Genomic DNA, 23884 nt, shown 5'->3' with positions numbered 1-23884 from the left:
CAATGTATCAACTGTTAAATTCGATAATTACGACAAATATTCAGAGCAATTAACTCCGGTAGCTCTAAAATACCTGTTTAATTTTTTGATATGGTACATTTATGTTGTAAAACGAATGTGTGGAACTGCTAGAATATGCATCTAAACCAGACTGTGTTTACAGTTGTTAATATTATTTCTTAACTAGATATAAATGTTTGTCGGCAAATTATTTGGTTTGGAAGTAATCGCTCGAAAATATCGGACATACAAATGCAAATACAACGGCAGTTGGTCCCATCTAACTTTCCTGTCGAACGGAACGCCAGATGGCCTCGCACTTATTGATGGTACATGCTGACATTGCTGCAAAAACGAACTTAAAGTAGTGTAATAGTAAGTTTAAAGTGGTTCTTGTAATAACAGAGGCTAGGTTGCGATATTTCAAAACCGCCTACATTTTTAGTCCGTTCAAGTTCCTAGCCCCACCACACTAAATGCATGAGTACTCTAGCAATCCTCTGAAACAATCCAACCTCTGGTTACGTAACAATGCTTTATTTTTCATTTTGTTCTTAAAGGTATTTGCATATGAACGACATTTCGCTCTAATAACACGCAGTTAAAATCACCAAAAAATGCTGTATTCGTTCTCTATTGAAACGTGCAAACGCAAGTGGAACAGCTCGTCGAAACTTTAGATAGTTCTCCTACCTAAAGTGGGAAACATTCTAAGCCTTCTGATTACACCCTATGCAGCATCCCAACAATTGTCATATGCATACAGTATTTCCATAACGCTGATACTTTACTATCGTATTTCTTGTTTAGCTTTAATTTGAATATGCATTTTTTCAAATGCTTTGTTCGACCTTCCTTCATCGCATAATTTAAATTTCTTTTTTATATAATTAAAGTACTTCGCTTGCTCTTGTAGTGCAGCTCCTCCGATCAATATCATCTGTAAGGATCTTTGATTCTGCTCACGAAAGTTTGATTGTTTCTTATCAAGTACCGTAGTGTTTACAAGTAGTATTTCTTAAGGAAAATGGATTCGAATGGAAATGAAAAACATTCGTCAGAAAATAGTAACGTCACTGAGGTAAGATATGTCAGGAGAAAGTGTAATTACGCCAGAATTGGTAGTCTTCGTTAACTGGCAGTCAGAAGAAATTGTGTTCTGTCTTAATAATTGGAAGTAAAGATGGAGGAGGGCGTCTTACGTATTGACAGGTGCCTTGGCAACTTGCAGCGTCGTTACTGCTTACGCTGCACAGCTGACATGTTAACATCGCGTAGCTACGTAACGTGAACATCGAGAGTTAGGGAATATCCTGTTTTGTATTTTAATCATGTAATTTGATTACAGATATTTCAGTCGCGCGGAACTATTTATTCACGTAGATTTTAATTTTTCTAATGTCAGCTAGTGTTTCTTTAATGTGAAGAGGAATAGCAAAAAATGCAATTGTTGACGTCTGTGGTTACTGACAAAATTAAATTGACGCAATGTTACTTGTTACATACTTTTCAACAGTTGTATCTTCGACTTAATGACTCCAGCACACATGCGCCCTCCAATACACATACATACAAAAATTTGTCGCTAATATCAGCTAGTATGAATACCGATATAGTTCGAGATTGTTGTCTGTTACTGATGTCATGTTTTGTATTCATACAATATGCTAATTTTAATTAGATCGAAATTTTCCCTTGCTTTTTTGGGTAGTAAATGATTGAATTGAATAGTAATAATACCGCATGTCGAGTAAATTAAAAGGTAACTGGTAAGATAATGTACTATTTAATCCTCCGGAACAGCGTAAATTTAAGCAGCCTATTAACAGCCGTCAAAGCTTCCAGATTTGTGAAGTGTTGTGATGGTAATTGAGGAGCTGCTTAACTAAATTTTACGTCGCCAAACTGACATCAAACTGAAGACTCGCTAAAACCTTTGCACCTCACATGCATTATTCTTTCATATTTGCATTTGTCATGCAGAGCAGTCATCAGTTTCAGATTGTTTATGACAATTTAACACAAGAACATGCGTAGAGTTTATCAGTATAGCCAACATATTATTAATTCTTAATATTAAATCGTACAAAAATACACAATTACTTAGTTCTGATAACATTGGGCAGATAAAGGAATTCTTAAAATGTATAAAATGAACTAGATCATAGGAAATGGTGGTGCTTTTTCATAAACAGTTTGACTGGCATCCTTAGGGTTTGTTTGGAAACTTTGTTATAGGGGACCCACTTACACTTCAGGTAACTATGTAAACGTGGCTACTGCTGGTTACTTTCTGATAAGTTTTGTGAAAAACTAGAGGTTACAGGTTCTGCTAGTATACTGGTTACTTTGTTTTGATTGATTGGCCTTTATTTATTCCCCTTTCTCTAAGTTATGTACAGTCTGTGCATTTGTCATATATGCCATGTCAACTTGCTCAAATGACTTAAAATATTTAGCCAATGTAGTGTTGTATACATTTATTTCTAGTTGTATATGTAAGACTTAAGTTATTAGATACTTGTTAACTAACAGATATACAAAAGCATATGATTCATAGCATAATTTATATTTATCCACAGTTTTATATTCAGGTCTTCATATTATTTTCATACACTATTTTACAGAGATGACTATAATACATACGCATACACGTGTGTGTGTGCGTGTGTGTGTCTGTGTGAAGGATTATTGTTCGGACAGTTTTTTTAATGATCTGTCTAAGCTTTTGAAGCGATAATGGATGCAGATGAGATACCAAATTTTTATCACTTTTCTTAATGACACAAATGTGGAAATAGTAATGTATGATATAGATGGCATCTTGCTGGTTTTGGGAAAGTGGATTACAAGTAAACAATAGTTAAAATTGAGAGTATAATGTTCTTGAGGGATAATGACTGGCATGGCAAAAGCTTGTCAAATTACTGGGTATCCACCTCAAAACCAAACTGAATTGGAACACAAACACGGCTGATTTATGCAGCAAAACTGTACTGTGTGTTGTACCTACTCGGGAAGTTAAATCCTATGTTAGTGCTAAACTGATAATCCTTGTCAGTTTCGCCTTTTCCCACACATGCATCAACTGTTATGGTGTCTTTCTTTGGCAGAAAAAAGCTGTTTGTTATATGTAGGGTTAAGAGCATACACTAATGCAAAATTTGTTTCATATAGAACAAAATTATGACTGTCACAAGTCGATACATGTGTTGCATCTTTATGCACACCATGAACAATTGGGGTAAACATGATAGTCGATTAAATATTGACTCTTGTGGAACTAGGAATAGGAACTCATTGAATATTCCCTGGACTAGACCTACAAAAATACTTTCTTCATATATGAAAATCTCTCTTTAAGCAACAACCCAGTGGGAGAAGGCATTTAAAAATAATAAGTTCAGAAGCTGTAGAATACTATCTGAAAGAAAGAGCTTTCCACACTGTAGATGACTTTATAAATAGTGATGCAAACGATCTCTTAATTTAATTATAATCAAACAGCTTACATTTTACCATTCTTAAGGGTGTGTGTGTGTAGAATCACTTTGTATTGTTTAACTAAATTTAGCCAGTCTATAAAATGTTTAATTGAAGTGTATTTATACAATTGCGTATTGAACAATACAACATGAATTTCCATAGTCATTATATATAACAGCTTGGAAACTGTCTCATGGGCCAATAAAAAAATGATTTTCTGGTTGGTATGTACTTCGTGTTGTATATCTACATCTACATTTATACTCCGGAAGCCACCCAACAGTGTGTGGTGGAGGGCACTTTACGTGCCATTGTCATTACCTCCCTTTCCTGTTCCAGTCGTATATAGTTCGCGGGAAGAAAGAGTGCCGGAAAGCCTCTGTGCACGCTTGAATCTCTCTAATTTTACATTCGTGATCTCCTCGGGAGGTATAAGTAGGCAATATATTCGATACCTCATCCAGAATCGCACCCTCTCGAAACCTGGACAGCAAGCTACACCGCAATGCGGAGCGCCTCTCTTGCAGAGTCTGCCACGTGAGTTTGCTGAACATCTCCATAACGCTGTCACGCTTACCAAATAACTCTGTGGCAAAGCATGCTGCTGTTCTTTGGATCTTCTCTATCTCCTCTGTCAACCCAACCTGGTATGGATCCCACACTGATGAGCAATACTCAAGTAAAGGTCAAACGAGTGTTTTGTAAGCCACCTCCTTTGTTTATGGACTACATTTTCTAAGGACTCTCCCAATGAATCTCAACCTGGCACCCGCATTACCAACAATTAATTTTATATGATCATTCCACTTCAAATCGTTCCGTACGCATACTCCCAGATATTTTACAGAAGTAACTGCTACCAGTGTTTGTTCCGTTATCATATAATCATACAATAAAGGGTCCTTCTTTCTATGTATTTGCAGTACATTACATTTATCTATGTTAAGGGACAGTTGCCATTCCCTGCACCAAGTGCCTATCCGCTGCAGATCTTCCTGCATTTCGCTGCAATTTTCTAATGCTGCAACTTCTGTGTATACTACAGCACCATCCGCGAAAACCCGCATGGAACTTCCGACACTGTCACTATGTCATTTATGTATATTGTGAAAAGCAATGGTCCCATAACACTCCCTTGTGGCATGCCAGAGGTTACTTTAATGTGTGTAGACATCTCTCCATTGAGAACAACATGTTGTGTTCTGTTGCTAAAAATGCTTCAATCCAGCCACACAGCTGGTCTGATATTCTGTAGACTCTTTGTTTATCAGGCGACAGTGCGGAACTGTATCGAACGCCTTCCGGAAGTCAAGGAAAATGCCATCTACCTGCCATCTAGGAGTGATTTAAAATGGAATGCGCATTTAAAGTTGATTGTCGGTAAAGCAGATGCCAGACTGAGATTCATTGGAAGAATCCTAAGGAAATGCAATCCGAAAACAAAGGAAGTAGGTTACAGTACGCTTGTTTGCCCACTGCTTGAATACTGCTCAGCAGTGTGGGATCCGTATCAGATATGGTCGATAGAAGAGATAGAGAAGATCCAACGGAGATCAGCGCACTTCGTTAAAGGATCATTTAGTAATCGCAAAAGCGTTACGGAGATGATAGATAAACTCCAGTGGAAGACTCTGCAGAAGAGACGCTCAGTAGCTCGATAAGGGCTTTTGTTAAAATTTCGAGAACATACCTTCACCGAAGAGTCGAGCAGTATATTGCTCCCTCCTACGTATATCTCGCGAAGAGACCATGAGGATAAAATCAGAGAGATTAGAGCCCATACAGAAGCATACTGACAATCCTTCTTTCCACGAACAATGCGAGACTGTAATATAAGGGAGAACCGATAGAGGTACTCAGGGTACCCTCTGCCACCCCCCCCAACCCCCCCCCCCCCACCCCCCCACCCCTCCCCGGAATAAGTCGTGATTTCCCCTTTGTAGTTAGGGTGGGATGTACAATTTAAATTTCTGAGAGTGAAATGAGCATCATTAATATTTGTAATTTTGCTTCTCACAAATATTTGATTCTTTTTTTACGTGTTAGTAATGATGGTTGTCACTTATACTTGGCTTCCTTTTTCTGAATATGTTAAGATATCCATGGTTGAGCTTAGTTCGAGAGCTAATAGAGCATATTAAATTGGTGCAAAAGAAAGAAAATATCATCCGAATTTATTTACAAAGCAAAGGAGATTATGTATGAGAAGTCATTGACTGACTCACAATTCATTATACTGACGTCCTATTATTGATTGTGGAAACTGTTATCGACAGCAATGCACAAGGAAAAGGCTTGGATGCTCAATTACAGACGAGCAGAAGATTTCCTGCGAAGTGTTAGGAGCCTCGTTTGGAATAAAGACATCCCACAAAAAGGTAAAGAAGTCACATAGAAGAGTTACTACATTCCACTCTTGACATATGCATCTGAAACATGTGTAATGAAGAAAAGAGATGTAAGCAGATTACAAGCATGTGAAATAAAGTGCCTCAGAAGTAGGCTTGGAGTAAGAAGGAGAGACAGGATGAGGAATGAAAGGGTAAGAGAAACAGCAAAAGAGGAAGCCTTGCAGAGCAGGATAGAAACACCAAGGCTAAGATGGTACGTCACTCAAAGAGAAAGGAAAATCAGGGGACTCCCAAGCAGATACATGAAATGGAAATGCAAAGGAAACGACCGAGAGGAAGACTGAGGGATAAATGGTTGAAAGATTTGGAGGAGTGTGCTGAAAGAAGAGCCGAGGACTGCACCGGAGTGAACATAGAAAGCTGGTGGGGAAACAGTATTAGATGGAGAGGCTTCTGTCCCAAACACACCCAGCTTGGGGCTGGAAGCTGTTCACGATGATGCTGATGATATATTTAATGAACAAAGGCTTGCTTTGTGTTCTGTTATCTGCCCACACCAATAATGTGATTGCTTCCTTCTGAATTACAAGAATATCATTTACTTTTTGCTTTTCCCCCTGAACACTTACTTGTTTGAGGTACTAGATGAAAACAGTATCTGAATGGTATATTGTAGCTGTTACAGGCCTAATATACATATATAGAGTGATGTAGAGGTAATTATAAATATCAATTTGAGCAGATTAGTACTGGTTATAATTTATTGTTAGTAGACGAGGTGCTACTCAAAATATCCGAGAATTTCATTGTAAAAATGAGGGAACTATATTTATGGCTTAATGTCCTCTTCTGCCTTCATAGTAGTCACTTCGGACTTGTATGCAACAATGCCAATGTTTCCAGAATGAGATTTTCACTCTGCATCGGAGTATGTGCTGATATGCTGATATGATACTTCCTGGCAGATTAAAACTGTGTGCCCGACAGAGACTTGAACTCGGGACCTTTGCCTTTCGCGGGCAAGTGCTCTACCCCTGAGCTCCCGAAGCACGACTCACGCCCGGTCCTCACAGAGGAGGAGACGAGATACTGGCAGAAGTAGAGCTGTGAGGACCATGCGTGAGTCGTGCTTCGGTAGCTCAGTGGTAGAGCACTTGCCCGTGAAAGGCAAAGGTCCCGAGTTCGAGTATCGGTCAGGCACACAGTTTTAATCTGACAGGAAGTTTTAATGCCAATGTTGTTTGCATTTTTGGAAGCACTCCTGTAAGTATCTAGGGTGAAGTCTGTTCAGGACCCATTGCAATTCCACCTGGATGTCTACAGTTAAGTAAAAACGTCTCCCTTTCAATGTGATTTTCATCCTGGGAACTGGTAGAAGTTGCACGGGGTAAGGTCTGGCAATTAGGAAGGGTGAGGGTTTGTTGCTGTGGTGTTTTTAGCCAGAAGTTCCTCCACAACTAGCGAAGTGTGTGCGGGTGCGTTTTCATGGTTCACCAAACCCTCTTTTTTCTCTCTCTCTCTCTCTCTCTCTCCCAAATCCCTGGCCATTTGTGCTGAATTCCCACAGTTGTCTCAAAAATTAGCAGGAAAACTGCTTGTTGACAGTCTGACCAGATTCGTTGAGATGTGCCGTACAACAGCCGAAGTCTGTTACAAACATTATGAATTTTCTGCCTTTGGTCTTTGTGAATCACATCACGGACTTTTGTGATCATTTCTGATGTGCATGCTAACGGTTGACCAGAATGTTTGTCATGTTTCGGAGATTCTTGGCTTACCTTGAAGAACATGAACCACTTAAATATTCTTGCTTGAATCAGTGCACTCTCACCAAATGCCTCTGGTGGTGGGTTTCACATGCTGCAGTTTTCTTTAATTTGAAACAGAATTTGATGCAAATGCATTACTCCTTTATTTTATACATTCCACGACTCGCAGCATTGAAACATATCCTGACATGCACTATGACAACTCGCAACTGCACCAGCCAAAGATGATGCAACTTTGTGCCACAGTACCTAATATATGTACCTTGAGATATCTAGTGGCTAAATGTCGTAATGCAATGAAGTTCTCGGATATCTTGTGTAACACCTCGTAGATTACCACAGTAGGTAGCAGTGGCTGATTTGGGTGTTATATAACTTGATTCATTCCACATCCCTGAAAACTCTCCCCTGTGATGGGATTAATGAAACATGATGTGTGCTTCAATGAATAAATGTATGAATATTTTTAACACAGATTGAGAAAAGACAAAAATATTCTTTTCTTGCATATTTCAAAATTACACAGGCTGCTTTGGTAGATATATCACTCTTGATAACATAACAGTTGTGTGTTCAGTGAGAGTGTTCTACGTTATTTTGTTGTCAAGTGTAGTTCTTGAATTTTTTCGTTCAGTTTCTTTACATTGTCAGTGCCCCATTTCATGATCCATAAACTTTTCAGACGTTGGGGTATCTTGGGTGTCTCGATGATATAGATATAGCTATATCACAGTTACAGTCACAATGTAGGGTTATCTGTAGAGTTGGCAAACTAATCTGTGGTTCCTGAAGAGTGGCAGCAGCCTTTTTGAATAGTTGCAAGGATATCAGTCTGGATTACTGATGGCTCTGTAATCTTAACCAACATGGCTTTGCTATGTTGGTACTGCAGACAGCTGAAAGTGAGGGAAACTACAGCTGTTAGATTTCCTGGGGACATGCAACTCAACTGAATGAGTAAAATAGTACCGCATTTGTACCTCTCAGTGGGGTCAACTCGGGAGCCTGTAGTTATCAAAAGAAATAAGTGATGCTCTATGGGTTAGAGTGTGGAGTATTAGATCGCTTCATTGGACACGTTGACTAGAGAATTTTAAAAGGGAAATAGATAGGTTGAAACTAGGTAATGTGTTGTGGGAGTTCTGAAGTGCGGTGGCAGTAAGAGCAGGACTTCGGATCAGGTCAGTACATGGTTATCAACACAAAATCAGGTAGGGGTAACACAGGGGCAGGTCTAATAATGAATAAGAAGAGAGGAATGTGGTTAAGCTACTATGAACAGCATAGTGAATGCACTATAGTAGCCAAAATAGACAAGAAGCCAACACTCACGATACTATTACAAGTTTATGTGGCTTGTACCTCCACAAATGGTGCTGAGATTGAAAGAATGTACGATGGGGTAAAAGAAATTATTGAAACAGTTAAGGGAGATGAAAATTTAATTGTGACAGAGGACTGGCATTTGATAGCAGAAAAGGATGAGAAATAAAAATAGGACAAGGGAATTCTAGAAGATGACTGAAGGAGGAAGTTGCCTGGTAGTATTTTGCGAGCCTGGAAAGAAAATTAGAGTTCAGGGAGAAGAAATAAAAACTTTGAGATTGTTGGTGACACTGCAGTTCTGTCAGACACAGCATAGGCTTTGGAAGAGCAGTTGAATGGAATGGATAGTGTCATGAAAAGAGATTATAAGATGAATGTTAATGAAATTCAAACAGTGGTAATGGCCATTAATCAGCCAATGTGGAGGGAATTAAATTGAGAAACAGGGCACTGAAAGAAGTACATGAGTTGTGGTGCTTGGGCATCAAAATAACTGATGATGGGTGAATTACAAGGGATATGAAATGTAGACTGGTAATGGCAAGAAAAATGTTTCTGAAGAAGAGAAATTTGTTAGCATCGAATATAGATTTCAGTGTTAAGAATTTTTTCCTGATTGTATGTGTCTGCAATGTCGCCTTGTATGGAAGTGAAACATAGACAATATGCAGGTCAAACAAGTGGAGACTGAAGATTTTGAGACAGTATGCTATGGAAGAATGCTGGTGACATTAACATAACTTTTCTGTAAAAATAGTCCTTCCAGTGTGAAATTTAAGTGGATGCTTTCTTCTTCGAATCTTTCATTACTTTAGCTTGTTCCTACCCATCATACAAACAGTAATCACATTCTCATAGATATATTTGCAACAAAATGCTCAGAGTTATTTGTACCTATCAAATATCTGCAAGTGACATGTCTGTGCATGTTATAATTTTTATGCTGTACTTCTAGAATGACACAGAAAGAAACCCCAACTGACTGCATACTGAGTCTTTGAATGCATTAATTTATCGGATCTTGCAACAGATGTCCAAATAGTAGTTTGAGGGATATCTTCCATTTCCCTCTCAGACAAAAATGAAAAACTTTGTGGATCTGGTAACAAACTTACTCAACTATGTGACAAGAATGCTCCCCTGAAGACCAGAAAAGTAAAAAGGAAATCTGCACCTTGGCTAACTGAAGAACTAAAACAGCTCATGAATATCAGAGACACTGCATATTGGACATACAAACTGCACCCCAGACCTGAATATTGCTTACAAGCGTTAGTGGAACAGAGTCAGTCAAGCTGTGAGACATGGAAAACTCAGGCATGCCCTTACATTAACTGACAATAAAAACCAATCGCCTGTTCTATGGAAAAACCTGTGTGCTCTTGTTACACAGGGTGATTCACAAAGATATACAAATATTTTAATATGTTGTTCTAGAAGTAAAGCTTCCGAAAAAAAGTTCATATAAACATAATCTGCAAATGTTTGGTTATGGAGTTATGGCTAATAAAAGATTTTGCCTGAAGTTTAGTAACTGTGCCAAGGTGAATAGCAAATTAGGATTTGGGAGAGCAAAAGAAGCATGGTCAGTATTGAAAGAGCTTCGACAGGATACAAAAAGCAAAACTAATCTCCAACTGATAACCCAAAAGGAATGGGAAGAGTATTTCCGAAAATTATTAAATGAGGACAGAGAAGAATATCTAGAAGAAGGAACAGGGGAAGATAAAGGACATGAAGATGATGATGATCCAGGTTTTATAAAGTGAAGTACTTCAGGCGTTGAGAACAGGAAAGAATGGTAAATCACCGGGACCAGGCAATATCAATCTGGAGTGTCTGAAATATGGTGGTGACAAAGTTGTGAAACTGATAACACAGCTCTTCAACAAAATGATACATGGAGAGTCAATACCCAACGAGATGAACTAGGTTACATTAATACAATATTTAAGTAAGGGGATCGCAAAATTTGTTCAAACTATCAAGGAATTTGTGTTACAAACACATTAATGAGAATTTTTAATATTTAAGAAGGTGATCGCAAAATTTGTTCAAACTATTGAGGAATTTGTGTTACAAACACATTAATGAGAATTTTTGCAAAAGTAATTAAAAACAAACTGGAAAAAGATTTTAGAACCCAAGCAGAACAATGTGGATTCACGGCTGGGAGATCGTGTAGACCATATTTTCACATTACGACAGATTTTGGAGAAACATAGGGAAAAATCAAAAAATATAGAATTAATTTTCATAGATCTAGAAAAAGCGTATGATACTGTTCCAAGAAAATTACTTTGGAGAGCACTACGTATGGCAAACATAAACCCTTCCTTGATTAAAATAATACAACAAATGTATAAACATAACATTTGCCAAGTGAAAGTTGGTAATAAACTTTCACAGAAATTTAGAACAAGCAAAGGCCTTTTACAGGGCTGTCCCATGTCACCATCATTATTTAAAATCTGTATAGATATTAGCCTTAGAACATGGTCTCGTAAATGTAATAATATGGGATTAGAAATAAGAGATGGAGTTTGCCTACATCATTTATTATTTGCTGATGATCAAGTAGTCATAGCACAAGATGGGGAGGATGCTAACTATATGTGCAATCAACTAGGAATAGCATACAAAACTTGGGGTTTGAAGATTAATTACCAAAAAACAGAATACTTGACTGATGATTCAGATGAGCTATACATTGAAGGAATGAAAATCAAAAAGATAAACATTTTCTGTTATTTGGGATCCATTTTAGAAATCGAGGGAAAATCAGAATCAGAAATCAATAAAAGAATTAGTAGCGGACGGAGGGTCATTGGGATGCTTAACTCAGTCTTATGGAGCAGGAATGTAATGAGCAGAACTAAAAAATTAATATACAAATCCATATTAGAGTGTGTGGTTCTGTATGGAACGGAGACCAGGACAATTAACATGAAGCACATTAAAAAATTACAAGCTCTAGAGGTGGACTTTTGGAGAAGATCGGCAAGAATTTCCAGGATAGAAAAGAAAAGGAACACCGAAGTAATAAGGAGAATGGAAATAAAAGAAAGAATATATGACGTAACGGATAGGAAGAAATTACAGTGGTATGGGCATGTACGATGGATGGAGAAAACCAGAATACCAAAATTGATACTGGAGTGGGAACTGGAGGGGAGAAGAAGAAGAAGAGGATGCCCTATGACCACCTGGATCCAAAATGTGCAGCACACAATGAGGAGAATGGGTGCAGAGGAAGAAGACACACAAGATCGAAAGACGTGGAGAAATATTTTGAGAATATAGTTTAAGAACGGTTATTGTTTATATTGTAATTTCCAAGTAAATTATTATGTTGGAGATAAACCTCTGTAATGAGGAAAAGCTCAAAATAATAATAATTTAGCAACTTCGCTAATATGATGTCATCATAAAACTGTATGAGGTTAAAGTAAAGCACGATTTCCATTTATTTTGTTGTTATTGGTATGGTGAATTAAACATGTCACAGACCTGTATCTGCAGTAGTTTTCCAGAACATCCAGAGAAGCAAAGAAGTAATTTCGTAAAATTTTTAATTTATTAACTACTTGGTCCAGTTTAAATTCCAGACAATTGCACAAAGTTTTCAACAGAAGTTGTAGAGAATTTAAGCTTAGGAAATGACGGAAACAACTCACTAATGGTTGCCAACAATGACATTAATGCTTCTACATTATTAATGGAAAGTAAACAGATTTATGTGCATAATAATAATTGCTTCTCTGTATGTTCTGGAAAGCTACAGTAGATACACGTCTGGGACACGTTTTATTAGTTTCACCAGACAAGTAACAACAAAATAAATCGAAATTGTGCTTTACTTTAACCTCGTACAGTTTTACAATAGCTTCATATTAGTGAAGTTGTTAAATTTGAGACAAAATCTTTCATTAGCCGTAACTCCATAACTAAACATTTGCAGACCTGCATTTAAATGAACTTTTTTCTTTAATTTTATTTTTAGAATAACACATTAAAATATTTGTATATCTTTGTGAACCCCCCTGTATAGGCATGCTGCAGCTGATCTGACCATCCCAACTGAAGAACTGAACTGGTACTTCACATTACCTACAATTACAATTGAATCACAAATCAAAGAGAGACTCATTGATGAGTTCATGTGGGTGAACAACAGTAGCCATGAAAATTTTTATCTAACACGTGTTACTTGCAGTACTGTCAAAAAAGCCATCATCCGCAACAGATCAGCATCTACTGGACATGATAGCATCACAGTCCAAACGATTGACCCACTACTGGCCACTATAACACTCCCTAACCACACGTGTTTTCCCTGAGACAGGGACTAGTTATGCCACCACAGCATCCTCTGATTACAGACCTATTTGCATTCTTTCTTAGAATATGTAGTCAACAACTGCTAACAAACTGCATAACCATGTACAACCTACTAGACAAATACCAATTAGATTCCTGTAAACATTGGAGAGCAACTTCTGCTTCAACAAAGATAACAGATGACCTGACACTTGCGATTGATGGTAGTGAGATGACTTCAGTAAAGCTTCTGACACTGTGGACGTAGATATTTTACTTGTCGAACTTTGCAGCCTAAATTTCTCACTGAGTGCACTCTGCAGTGCACTCGGTGAGAAATTTAGGTTTTGCCCGAACCTGACATCTTAGCAGCAGTGTGTCGTGTCCTGCACCTTAAACTCACAAAGGAGGCAGATAGTATCAGGTGTTGCCAATCGTTTGGGATTAGAGTTATAGATTCTTTTCATTGTATCTCAGTGACATGTCACCAGTTTTGTCCTATTGCAAATCCATATGTATGCTGATGATCTCCAGGTGTACCTAAATGCAAAATCAATAAACCTGAAGACAGCTACCAAGAATCTCAGTACTGGGCTGCATGCTCCATCAAATTTGGCACAGGATAAAGGGTTAAAGTGAAATCGATCTCAGGCTAAATCCGTCTAAAACCCGAGAAGTACAGGTCGGTCATTTTAGGCTCATTAGCTTAAGTTATCGGGAACCCCCTACTGTCTTTAACCCTAAATGGGACCAATATCAACTTCTCCCTCTCAGTGAAGAGTCTAGGAGTAATAATAGATGAAAATCTAAATTGGACTTAGCATGGAACCGTAATGTGCAATAGAACATCAGCGTCTCTTCACGTCCTACAAAAATATAAAAAGCTCTTTCCTCTTGACCTGAAAAAGAAATTTGTGTAAATGGTTGTACTTCCTGTTACTGATTGCAGTGATGTTATTCTGCAGGGACTTTCTCAGGAAAGCCCACAGTGCCAGTTTCGGTTACGAATGCCCGCGTTCATTATATCTGTCATGTTCGAGTTTTTGGTCGTATTTCACAATCGTTTGCACACTACCCTGGCAGTGTGCAGAGACAAGCGCAGAGATTTCCGTACCCTCTGTCTTCACTACTGTCTTATCGATGTAGGTTCTCCCCTGTATCTCTCCTCATTCTTAACACTCTTTTCTGACTAACATAACAGAAACACGTTCCCATTAGAGTAAAATCCTTTCTCTTCCATTCCACCATTCAGCCACTTTCTCAGAGTCCTTCTCAGTAGCAGAAACCTCCCCTGCAATAACCTCCCCCCCCCCCCCCCACCACACACACACACCCCCACCCAATCCCCCTCTCTCGTGTTATACTAGAGAACTTAATAAAATGTCCGGCACCAGTAGACAGTTAGCGACAAGGGTTGCCACAGGTTCTGAAAATCGGTGAAATCACGGAATATCAGGGAATTTCAAGCACGTCTGGGAAATCGGGAAAATATCGGGGAAATTGAAAAAAAAAAAAAATAATAATAATTGGAAAATTTTCACTTTTGTCTCAGTAGATGAAATAGTTTGTTTCCTGAGATTTCATGCATCGTCATTGGTTGGGGGCTACTGAGCACATGTGCCATTTCCCTACTCCCTCATTATTATTGGCAGCGGCAGTAGCACTAGTCTTTTAAGTTTATTAGTTCATACTCAGTATTTACTTAATCAGATTGTCATCAGAGACACTCAAATCATTTAAATACTATTTACCATGTTAAAATTGTAATTTCTTAGGTAACAATTACTAACAAAGAGATAGAGGGGCTGGCCAGTACTTACGTCAGCTCAGTACAGCCGATAGAAACACAAAAAACAACCGAAAATTTAAGCTCCTAGCTTTCGGAATAAATGTTCCTTCATCAGGGAGGAGAGAGGGGAAAGAAAGGGAAGAAGGGAAAGTGGATTTAGTTACTCACCACCCAGGTTATGAAGCAACAGGGAAAGGAAACCAGGGAAGGTAGCAAGGATGGAGGCATGGTTGTCAGAGGGAAGCCAAAGATATTCTACTGCAGGTACTGTGCCAGCTTCAAACCAAAGAGGATGCATACAGAAGTAAAGAGGTGTATAGTATAAAGATGTAGGATGGAAAGATGCATGAATGGCTAAAGAGGAAAGGGAAAGAGGAGAAGACTGAAAAGTAAATGGGAGTGAGGTTGTTTAACGTAGGTTTAGTCCAGGGGGATGGCGGGATGAAAGGATGTGCTGGAGTGCAAGTTCCCATCTCCGCAGTTCAGAGGGACTGGTGTTTGGTGGGAGAAGCCAAATGGCACATACAGTGTAGCAGGTTCCTAGGTCCCTAGAATTATGCTGGAGGGCATGCTCCGCTACTGGGTATTGGACATCTCCTAGGCGGACAGTTCGTCTGTGTCCGTTCATGCGCTCAGCCAGTTTAGTTGTTGTCATACCGATGTAAAAGGCTGTGCAGTGCAGGCATGTCAGCTGATAAATTACATGTGTAGTCTCACACGTGGCCCTGCCTTGAATTGTGTATGTTTTCCTTGTAGCGGGGCTGGAGTAGGTGGTTGTGGGGGGATGCATGGGGCAGGTTTTGCAGCGGGGTCGGTTGCAGGGGTAGGAACCGCTGGGTAGAGAAGGTAGTCTGGGAATATTGCAGGGTTTAACAAGGATGTTACGGAGGTTAGGGGGATGACGAAAGGCAACTCTGGGTGGTGTGGGGAGAATTTTGTCAAGGGATGATCTCATTTCAGGGGTTGACTTGAGAAAGTCATATCCCTGGCGGAGTAATTTGTTGATGTATTCGAGGCCAGGATAATATTGGGTGACAAGGGGGATGCTTCTGTGTGGTCTGAGGGTAGGAATATTTTGTTGGACGGGGAGGAATGTATTGCTTGGGAGATCTGTTTGTGGACAAGGTCTGCAGGATAGTTGCGGGAGAGGAAAGCACTGGTCAGGTTATTGGTGTAATTGTTGAGGGATTCGTCACTGGAGCAGATACGTTTGCCACGAATACCTAGGCTGTAGGGGAGGGAGCGTTTGATGTGGAATGGATGGCAGCTATCAAAGTGAAGGTACTGTTGTTTGTTGGTGGGTTTGATATGGACAGAGGTGTGGATGTGAGCTTCAACAAGATGAAGGTCAACATCCAGGAAGGTGGCTTTGGTTTTGGAGAAGGACCAGGTGAAATTCAGATTCGAAAAGGAGTTGAGGTTATGGAGAAAATTAAGGAGTGTTTCTTCACCATGAGTCCAGACCACAAAGATGTCATCTATAAACCTATACCAGGCCAGGGGAAGCAGCTGTTGGGTCTTCAGGAAAGCCTCCTCCATGTGGCCCATGAAGAGGTTGGCATAGGACGGAGCCATCCTGGTTCCCATGGCAGTTCCCCTGATTTGTTTGTAGGTCTGGCCTTCAAAAGTGAAGTAATTATGGGTGAGGATGAAGTTGATAAGTGTGATAAGGAATGAGGTTTTTGGAAGATCTTCGGGTGGGCGTTGGGAGAGGTAGTGCTCAAGGGCAGAGAGACCATGGGTGTGTGGGATGTTTGTGTAAAGGGATGTAGCATCTATGGTGACAAGAAAGGTTTCAGGTGGGAGAGGAGTGGGAATGGATTTGAGGCGTTCTAGGAAGTGGTTTGTGTCCTTGATGTAGGATGGGAGTCTGCAGGTGATAGGTTGGAGGTGTTGGTCTACCAGAGCTGAGATACGTTCTGTTGGGGCTTTGAAGCCTGCTACAATGGGACGGCCAGGATGGTTCTCTTTGTGGATTTTGGGTAATAGGTAGAAGGTTGGGGTACGTGGCTCAGGTGGAGTGAGTAAGTCTATGGAAGCCATTGTGAGGCCTTGTGAGGGACCTTGGATTTTTAGGATTTTCTGCAGCTCAGTCTGAATGGAGGGAATTGGATCCTGGGTAACAGCTTTGTAGGTTGAGGTGTCGGAGAGTTGACACAGTCCTTCTGCCACATACTCCACACGGTCAAGTACCACAGTTGTGGAGCCTTTATCCGCCGGAAGGATTACAATAGAGTGGTCTGTTTTCAGCTGCTTAATGGCACGGGATTCAGCTGGGGTGATGTTGGGGGTTGTCGGAATGTTCTTCAAGAAGGACTGGGAGGCAACACTGGATGTGAGGAATTCCTGAAACGTCTGCAAGGGATGTTTTTGGGGGAGGGGAGGAGGATCCCTTTGAGAAGGCGGTCGGAACTGTTCTAAACAAGGTTCAACACTGGGTCTAGTATTTGGGGGCTGTGTTTGGGTGGTGAAGTGATATTTACAGTTGAGGTTCCGGGTGAAAGAGAGGAGATCTTTAACCAGGGCAGTGTGGTTGAATTTAGGTGCGGGGCTAAAGGTTAAGCCTTTTGATAGAACAGATGTCTCTTGAGGAGAGAGGGATCTGGATGAGAGGTTTAGAACTGAATTGGAGTTGGTGATATGTGGCATTTGACTGTGGTTATAGTTGAGATTTGGTCTGTGTGGGGTATGTGCTGGGATGGGGAGATTGAGTAGGGTGGCTAGGCTAGGTCTGTTGGCTATGAGGGGGGTTTGTTGACGGTTCTGTTTTGGTTGGTGTTTGTGAGGGATAGGGAGAGGGACCCCACTTCTTAGGTGTTGCACTAGCACTGTGGATAGTTTTTTCAGGTGGTGTGTGGCATGGGACTCAAGTTTGCGGCTGGCTTCTAGGATGATGTTCCTGAGTGTGTTCTCCAAGCAAGGGTTTGAGAGGTGGAGGACTTTGAAGAGAGATAGGAGCTGTTGGGAGTGGTGGTTACATGAAGTAGTGTAGAGGTTCAGGACAAGTTGGGTAAGGGCTAAGGATTGGAGGTTCTGGAAGTCCAGGAGAGATTGGTGGAAGGAGGAATTGCACCCAGAGATGGGAACTTTTAAGGTAAGTCCTTTAGGGGTAATTCCAAAGGTTAAGCAGGAACGGAGGAAAAGTATATGGGATTGCAGTTTGGCTACGGTAAATGCATGTTTCCGGAATGAATGTAAATAATGTGGTATAGGATTAGGGTACATAGTGGGTAACTGGTGGGTAGGGAAATTAAATAACTAAAGTTAGAATAGTAATCATAAGAAGGAATAAAACACGGAAGGAAGGGCGAGAAAGAAAGAAATTGTGTTGGTAACGTTAAATACCAAAGAAATACCACCGAATAAGAAAAATACGGAAAAAGTTGACCAGACCAAGCAAGTATGTCCAGATCAAGGGAAAAAGAACACACGCTGCTCAAAAACAGAGATAGCGAGTAGCGAAAAAAAGATCGCGCGTCACGCAAAAAAGATCACGCGTGACGCAAAAAAGATCGCGCGTGCCGCAAAAAAGATCGTGCGTGCGCAAAAAAGATCGCGTGTGCCGCAAAAAGGTTCGCGGGTGGCGCAGAAATGTTCCAAAAAATGTTTCCTGTGGCAGAGAAAGATAGGCAATGGCACAAAAATATCACCAGCAACACGAAATCGACGGAATTGGATGATACTGATAGGTGTGGAAGAGATTGTTGGCAGTGATTGTTGGCTGGAAAACAGCGAATAACGAACGTTAAAACTATGGAATGTTAAATAAATAAATCAATAAATAGAAAAAGTGGACTACAAATAGAACAGGATAATAGGAGGCAGATGAAACTAGCACAGTTAGTGACGAAAATATTTATTTATGTATATATAAAACACTGAAGAAGAGAAAGTGTTTAGATGTTAGATGTAAGTGATAGCTAACAAAAGGGACAAAACAATGAAGAATGTGGACCATATAGGTGATCTAACTAATTAATGGAAATTCTCATATAAAGATGTGAAACAATTACTAACAAAGAGATAGAGGGGCTGGCCAGTACTTACCTCAGCTCAGTACAGCCGATAGAAACACAAAAAACAACCGAAAATTTAAGCTCCTAGCTTTCGGAATAAATGTTCCTTCATCAGGGAGAACGCCAGACCTACAAACAAATCAGGGGAACTGCCATGGGAACCAGGATGGCTCCGTCCTATGCCAACCTAACAAAGAGATAGAGGGGCTGGCCAGTACTTACCTCAGCTCAGTACAGCCGATAGAAACACAAAAAACAACCGAAAATTAAACTCCTAGCTTTCGGAATAAATGTTCCTTCATCAGGGAGAACGCCAGACCTACAAACAAATCAGGGGAACTGCCATGGGAACCAGGATGGCTCCGTCCTATCCCAACCTCTTCATGGGCCACATGGAGGAGGCTTTCCTGAAGACCCAACAGCTGCTTCCCCTGGCCTGGTATAGGTTTATAGATGACATCTTTGTGGTCTGGACTCATGGTGAAGAAACACTCCTTAATTTTCTCCATAACCTCAACTCCTTTTCGAATCTGAATCCACCTGGTCCTTCTCCAAAACCAAAGCCACCTTCCTGGATGTTGACCTTCATCTTGTTGAAGCTCACATCCACACCTCTGTCCATATCAAACCCACCAACAAACAACAGTACCTTCACTTTGATAGCTGCCATCCATTCCACATCAAACGCTCCCTCCCCTACAGCCTAGGTATTCGTGGCAAACGTATCTACTCCAGTGACGAATCCCTCAACAATTACACCAATAACCTGACCAGTGCTTTCCTCTCCCGCAACTATCCTGCAGACCTTGTCCACAAACAGATCTCCCGAGCAATACATTCCTCCCCGTCCAACAAAATATTCCTACCCTCAGACCACACAGAAGCATCCCCCTTGTCACCCAATATTATCCTGGCCTCGAATACATCAATAAATTACTCCGCCAGGGATATGACTTTCTCAAGTCAACCCCTGAAATGAGATCATCCCTTGACAAAATTCTCCCCACACCACCCAGAGTTGCCTTTCGTCGTCCCCCTAACCTCCGTAACATCCTTGTTAAACCCTGCAATATTCCCAGACTACCTTCTCTACCCAGCGGTTCCTACCCCTGCAACCGACCCCGCTGCAAAACCTGCCCCATGCATCCCCCCACAACCACCTACTCCAGCCCCGCTACAAGGAAAACATACACAATTCAAGGCAGGGCCACGTGTGAGACTACACATGTAATTTATCAGCTGACATGCCTGCACTGCACAGCCTTTTACATCGGTATGACAACAACTAAACTGGCTGAGCGCATGAACGGACACAGACGAACTGTCCGCCTAGGAGATGTCCAATACCCAGTAGCGGAGCATGCCCTCCAGCATAATTCTAGGGACCTAGGAACCTGCTACACTGTATGTGCCATTTGGCTTCTCCCACCCAACACCAGTCCCTCTGAACTGCGGAGATGGGAACTTGCACTCCAGCACATCCTTTCATCCTGCCATCCCCCTGGACTAAACCTACGTTAAACAACCTCACTCCCATTTACTTTTCAGTCTTCTCCTCTTTCCCTTTCCTCTTTAGCCATTCATGCATCTTTCCATCCTTCATCTTTATACTATACACCTCTTTACTTCTGTATGCATCCTCTTTGGTTTGAAGCTGGCACAGTACCTGCAGTAGAATATCTTTGGCTTCCCTCTGACAACCATGCCTCCATCCTTGCTACCTTCCCTGTTTTCCTTTCCCTGTTGCTTCATAACCTGGGTTGTGAGTAACTAAATCCAGTTTCCCTTCTTCCCTTTCTTTCCCCTCTCTCCTCCCTGATGAAGGAACATTTATTCCGAAAGCTAGGAGCTTAAATTTTCGGTTGTTTTTTGTGTTTCTATCGGCTGTACTGAGCTAAGTACTGGCCAGCCCCTCTATCTCTTTGTTAGTAATTGTTTCACATCTTTATATGAGATTTTCCTTTAATTAATTTCTTAGGTAACTATGATGTAAAAAAATAAAAGTACTGTTTATGTGAAACCCTGGTCCAGTGTAAGAGAGGAACTGATGGCCCAAAATAAAATAAAATAAATGAGTACAATACTGCTCACTTCCTTTTATACTGGTGAGTCCAATACTTGCGACATCTAGTGTCCAGTTTGTCATTACGCGGGGTGTCTAGATACTTTTAATCGGATATTGTACAAAGTAGCAGTGTTTGCGTTTGTGCGTCTGAAAGCTAGCAAGTATATGTATCTATCAAAACTCGTGCCTCAACAATTTGACGAGTTGTTACCTTTGCTCCTAATTAATATTTTATCAAGTCCATTACATTGTCTATTATTACCTGTATTCTTGAGTAGTCACTCAGTGCAAAACTCAGCCACTCAACATTTTAAAAAATAAAATGTTTTGCATGTCTGTATCTGCATGACATTTCAGTGTTACATGTGGACTAGGCACATAATGAGAACACAAATTGCTGCAGGTTAGTTACTTGCCAAGGAGAATTAGAAACAAAACTAGTTGTAATCAGTAGGTAAACTATAAGGGGTTTCAGATTTTTGGTTGATGAAAAATATTTAGGAAATAGACATGTGCTTGACAGATGGAAGTGCTGAGAACAGAATTGTTTTAAGTGGAAAACTGTTTCTGTTGCAGTGTGTTGGTGTTAATTAACTTCAGAAATAATGTTTCAGTTTATATTAAATTACTGTTTAATATTTCTGTAGTTTGGCATACACGTTACTTTTCGTACATAGTTAGCTGCAAGATTTGTATGTTGTTAATGCTTGTTATTAGTACTTATCTGTGCAAAATTTTTAATTTATCAGTTAAAATGCTTTTCAGCCCATGTTTCTGTGTCTTAAGTTAATTGTAAATAGATCACATATTTGTTTAAAGCTCCACAAACATGACATATTGAAAAATGTATGTTTCGTGGACAAAAAAATTACTGATACTACTAGGTGCTACAACTGGAAACAATTTTTTATATTTATATGCTTGCTTTGGATTGTGATTTAGTAGTCTTAAAATGTACATAATTTGAATAGTCTGATTAAGGTACAAGATTTGCATCAAAAAAATTGTGTATGAGTTTACCATAAACATAGAAAAACTGACAGTAATAACAGTACTCTGACAAAAATAATATTTTGTAACAAATAATAAAAAAATCAAGTGCTAAGTTATTCCGTGTTCAAATTATAATTTAATTATCCATGAAGTCTTCTTTCAAATAGTAGCATTTCTTTCACAGAATCTGCTGCATCCTTATTTATAGATTATCTGACTTCATATCAAGTATGCTTTTACCTACAATTTTTTACATACTTTCATCTCCATGTACTGTTTGGTGTGGAGTCGTTGCCATGTAATTTAATTCGGTATGTGGGAAGGCTTGCGTGCCTCAACGGTAAAGATAGCCGTACCGTAGGTGCAACCACAACAGAGGCCAGACAAACGTGTGGTTCTTGAGGAGGGGCAGCAGCCTTTTCAGTAGTTGCAGGGGATAGTCTGGATGATTGACTGATCTGACCTTGTAACACTAACCAAAATAGCCTTGCTGTTCTGGTATTGCGAACGGTTGAAAGCAAGGGGAAACTACGACCGTAATTTTTCTCGAGGGCATGCAACTTTACTGTATGATTAAATGATGATGGCGTCCTCTTGGGTAAAACATTCCGGAGGTAAAATAGTTCCCCATTCAGATTTCCAGGCGAGGACTACTCAAGAGGACATTGTTATCAGGAGAAAGAAAACTGGCGTTCTACGGATCGGAGCGTGGAATGTCAGATCCCTTAATCGGGCAGGTAGGTTAGAAAATTTAAAAAGGGAAATGGATAGGTTGGGAATTAGTGAAGATCGGTGGCAGGAAGAACAAGACTTTTGGTCAGGTGAATACAGGGTTATAAATACAAAATCAAATAGGGGTAATGCAGGAGTAGGTTTAATAATGAATAAAAAAATAGGAGTTCGGGTAAGCTACTACAACAACATAGTGAACGTGTTATTGTGGCCAAGATAGACACGAAGCCCACGCCAACTACAGTAGTACAAGTTTATATGCCAACTAGCTCTGCAGATGACGAAGAAATTGATGAAATGTATGATGAGATAAAAGAAATTATTCAGGTAGTAAAGGGAGACGAAAATTTAATAGTCATGGGTGAGTGGAATTCAAGGGTAGGAAAAGGGAGAGAAGGAAACATAGTAGGTGAATATGGATTGGGGCTAAGAAATGAAAGAGGAAGCTGCCTGGTAGAATTTTGCGCAGAGCATAACTTAATCATAGCTAATACTTGGTTCAAGAATGATGAAAGAAGATTGTATACGTGGAAGAACCCTGGAGATACTAAAAGGTATCAGATAGATTATATAATGGTAAGATAGAGAGTTAGGAACCAGGTTTTAAATTTTAAGACATTTCCAGGGGCAGATGTGGACTCTGACCACAATCTATTGGTTATGAACTGTAGATTAAAACGGAAGAAACTGCAAAAAGGTGGGAATTTAAGCAGATGGGACCTGGATAAACTGAAAGAACCAGAGGTTGTACAGAGTATCAATGACAGCATAAGGAAACAATTGACAGGAATGGGGGAAAGAAATACAGTAGAAGAAGAATGGGTAGCTTTGAGGGATGAAATAGTGAAGGCAGCAGAGAATCAAATAGGTAAAAAGACGAGAGCTAGTAGAAACCCTTGGGTAACAGAAGAAATATTGAATTTAATTGATGAAGGAGAAAATACAAAAATGCAGTAAATGAAGCAAGCAAAAAGGAATAAAAAGTCTCAAAAATGAGATCGACGGGAAGTGCAAAACGGCTAAGCCGGGATGGCTAG

General features: G+C 40.0%; 1 protein-coding gene across 4 annotated transcripts in view; it reads left to right on the top strand.

Moving 5' to 3' along the window:
• The first annotated feature begins 944 nt into the window (after positions 1–944).
• Positions 945–23884, top strand: part of LOC126295151 (zinc finger protein 721-like) — a 201094-nt gene continuing 178154 nt past the window's right edge. For 2 of the 4 annotated variants that reach the window (XM_049987439.1, XM_049987442.1), the window contains exon 1: positions 945–1081. In XM_049987439.1, coding sequence (XP_049843396.1) covers positions 1028–1081 — 54 coding nt within the window. In that variant the 5' untranslated portion in view covers positions 945–1027. The remainder of the gene's footprint in view (positions 1082–23884) is intronic. The other 2 variants (XR_007552392.1, XM_049987441.1) reach the window with 1 other exon arrangement.

Source organism: Schistocerca gregaria, chromosome 11 (assembly GCF_023897955.1).
Source record: "Schistocerca gregaria isolate iqSchGreg1 chromosome 11, iqSchGreg1.2, whole genome shotgun sequence".
Taxonomy (NCBI): domain Eukaryota; kingdom Metazoa; phylum Arthropoda; class Insecta; order Orthoptera; family Acrididae; genus Schistocerca; species Schistocerca gregaria.
The sequence above is the reverse complement of the archived record's forward strand: the minus strand, read 5'-3'. Positions and strand labels throughout refer to the sequence as shown.